Source organism: Olea europaea, chromosome 11 (genome assembly GCF_002742605.1).
Source record: "Olea europaea var. sylvestris chromosome 11, O_europaea_v1, whole genome shotgun sequence".
NCBI lineage: Eukaryota > Viridiplantae > Streptophyta > Magnoliopsida > Lamiales > Oleaceae > Olea > Olea europaea.
Window position 1 is genome coordinate 6,502,137 of NC_036247.1, and position 3,545 is coordinate 6,505,681.

The 3,545-nt window shown below is 32.7% G+C and overlaps 1 protein-coding gene across 1 annotated transcript in view; it reads left to right on the forward strand.

The window, feature by feature from the left end:
• Positions 1 to 1,530: 1,530 nt before the first annotated feature.
• Positions 1,531 to 3,545, forward strand: part of LOC111403159 (probable E3 ubiquitin-protein ligase LOG2) — an 8,869-nt gene continuing 6,854 nt past the window's right edge. The window contains exon 1 of the mRNA XM_023031558.1: positions 1,531 to 2,393. Within this exon, the coding sequence (XP_022887326.1) occupies positions 1,951 to 2,393 (443 nt within the window). The 5' untranslated portion in view covers positions 1,531 to 1,950. The remainder of the gene's footprint in view (positions 2,394 to 3,545) is intronic.

Sequence of the window (3,545 nt, forward strand, 5' to 3'; positions counted from 1 at the left end):
CACCTTTAACCTTTGGGCAAATATGTAATTATAAAATTGCATTTTCAATCCCCATAATATTATTTTAATTACAATCCCTAATAACATTTATTCTATCATTAAATAAAATCCCTAAAATTAAAAACAAACTCCCTAAAATATAAAAAATCTTTACTAGAAAATTTTGGGATGTTACATTAAGAGTAGAGCGTCACAACTCCAGTCGGCAGAACTTAAAAGCAAGCTATAGAGCTCGCTTGTGCAATCTCCTCGAAGGCTGGACGGATCAAAACACTAAAACACGTGATTTTAAGGATGTCCTGAGTATTTGACAACTCAATCTTTTAGATTTTTAGAAAGAAAAACTATATATCTTAGAAGTCCAGGAGAGGATTGAGAGAGATTTTTGGAGGCAAGACTTGTAATGGGATGAGGACCGACTTGGGTCCAAGACTTTTATCTCTGTTCCATCTCATCCTCATTGTTCAGACTAAATCTCTACAAGGATCGGATATTTCTCATCCCCATTGTCATCCATATTATTGATTTGTTTCGAATTGTTTCATAGGGATATTGATTAATAAAGTTTGGCACTGATAAAATAAGAGGATATAAAAATAATATTGCACTAATGGGAATAGATCATGGGCTAAAATAGGTAATGATCAAATGAAGTACCTAACATGAAAATTAATTGACATAGTTTATTATAACATGATATGATGCCCAAATTGTTATTGGAACAAATGTAGTTAGTAAACGAACACATGTAAATATCTAAACCAACTTTAAGATGGCGAAACGTGGTGGTTGAACAATTTTGCTATGTGGCTAAAATTAATTAAGAAGACGTTGTCTAAGAATTTATTTCATTGAAGTAAACTTTGTATATTGGTAATCTATTCATACTTGTTAATTTGACTAATGAGTAACATTACAATTTAGGGCATGTTCGATAGTAATTATAAGAATTGATTTTTTGACTTTTAGAGAGAAAAACATGTCCTCTCTGTGAGTGAAAAGTTAAAAATCATCATTGGAATGGTGAAATAACGATAAAAAAATAAATTCTTTGGGATGAAAAATTACTACCAAATGGGGGCATAGTTAGTTCATTCCAACATTTTTTGTTAATCAAAATAATAATTATAGACAGACTTACTAACTTTAATATTAAAATTTAAGCACAATATTTATTTAAAATCAGTGTTCTAAAATGCTTGTCTAAACTTGAAGTTTGTTTTATCATCTAATCACACTTTATTATATTTAGACATGCCCATTTAAGTTCATTAATAAGCCGATGTTTGGCCCCCATTTTTTAAAATTCATTTTCGATTATATATTCTTTTATAAAATAATTTTAAATACGAACTCAATTGTTTTTCTTATTTTTAACCACATATTTTTTTATAAAATATTATTCTAAAATATATTTTGACGAAAAAGGTTTCAATGGCTAAAACTTGAAACTTGATCCTACCATATAGTAATATTTCTTAGTGCAGAGTTTAGAGTAAGATATGTTTAACAAACGTAGTTTTTCTTTTTTATTTATTTACCGAGATCAAATGAGAGTGTTGCGTGTCGATGTCGAGCTTCATGAAAATTCCATAGGCACCCAACCCAACTTCATCTTCCTCACCGATAATCCTACTATCTAGTTTCATTTATCCTTTCCCGGCAACTCCCGAACAGACGTACAGATACAGTTCGCTTGTATTTCATGTATGATTTCTTCAGTTTCACTTATTACCAACATCGAAATCATAATATTTTTTCCTTCAATTTTGTTTCAAAAGCGTTCCCCCTTTTCTCAAATGGACTTCTTTTAAATTTCTTGGTAAACCCTCCAGAAAACCAAAAAAGTTAAAGAAAAAAGAACCCCCTTTTTCTGAATTTTCGAATTTCTTTTTCTTTGGAACATAATTTTCTTCTTGACAAAGAAAATAAATTATTCTATAATATAACATGGGCAATAATGGGAGTAGTGGAGTGAATGGCCGGAGGAGGAATTCGAGCAGTCGGAGCCACCCCTTGCCTCCGCCACCGATGCGGGCTCAAACAGAGATTACCCCCAACAGGTATTTTTTCGCGGTGGCAACGCCGTACAGTAACACTCCCGCCTATTACCAGTACCCTGGTAGCTACCCACTGCCGCCTCCGCCAACTACGCCGGTGCCTCTGCCTGTAGCTGACCATCACCACACTCCTGCCCAGTCCAATTGGGTTAGCGGGCGGTACGTGTGTCGGTACACTATGCAGCCTCCGGTACTCCATGTGCAGCACCAGAAGGCTGTAATTATTCGGAACGATGTTAATTTAAAAAAAGAGACTTTAAGGATTGAGCCCGACGAAGTGAATCCTGGAAAGTACCTAGTTGCATTTACTTTGGACGCCACCATGGCTGGAAGGTAACATAAGTTTTCTGAGTATTTTCTTTATTTTTTTGTCTTCCTTTAATGCATTTCTTTTTTTGGGGTTATGTGATGATTCAATGGCGACCTCGAATTGGGATTTTATACTGAATTTGAAATGATTTTGCATTGAGCTATGATAGGTTTTGGAATGAATTTAAAAAAAAAAAATTGTATTTTTTGGGTGTAAATATAAAGAAAAGAATTGTTAGAGAACTGTGTTTGTAATGCATTGATGATCTTACAGAAAAGGATTTGATGAATTTGCTTCTATTCTAGTATTTTATTGGTTTCTCCAAGGAAATTTTTGCAGAGTTAATTCAATGTTGTAATGGAGTTCTAGTTCTATCTTTGATAAGAGTTTTATTGTTTGTTCGATGAAATTAATGTTATCTAGCTGAGTGGAATTAGATTCTACTGCTAGAGTTATAATAAAATGAAACTTGTTTCCAGGGTGATAGATTGTACCCAGGGAGCCAGAGATTGAAGTTAGAATGGGCAACTTTTAAAAATAAAAAATATGAACTCACGACACAACAGATGGAGTTTAGGAGGCTAAGAAGCTCATGACACTAATAGCAAAGAGTGTTGACACTCAATAAAATACAAGTCTAGATGTCTACCCTTAGCTGTTCCAATAGATCTTCTTAGCTAATTTTTTTTTTTTTTTTTGGTCAAATGGGAAATTGAAGCTCACCCTAGAAATTTTAAATTGACAGAAGTACGATGGGCATAAGTAAATTATATATATCCACCAATAAAAAATGAAGAAAATACCTAATAAGTACTATTCCAAAGAACATTGACAACCAATCATTCCAAACAATTGAAAGTTTTGGCCAGAACACGCAATCAAAAATATATCACTACCCAACACATTCCACAATGGGTGAAGAATCCTTCCCAAACTGGAAAGCCGACCAGAAATTCTGAGGTTTGAAAAAAATTAATGTTCAGGTTCATAATTGGCTAAACTTTAATAATATACATACAGTCAGAATAATTTATAAATAAATAAGTTTTAATAATATTTTTTCATTAGCTAGATTAAGGCTTTGTTTGTCTACTATTTTTCCACATTCTACGACATCATTTTTTGTACAGTACTCATTTTCAACCATACATTTTTCATTAAAATAATATTTTTTT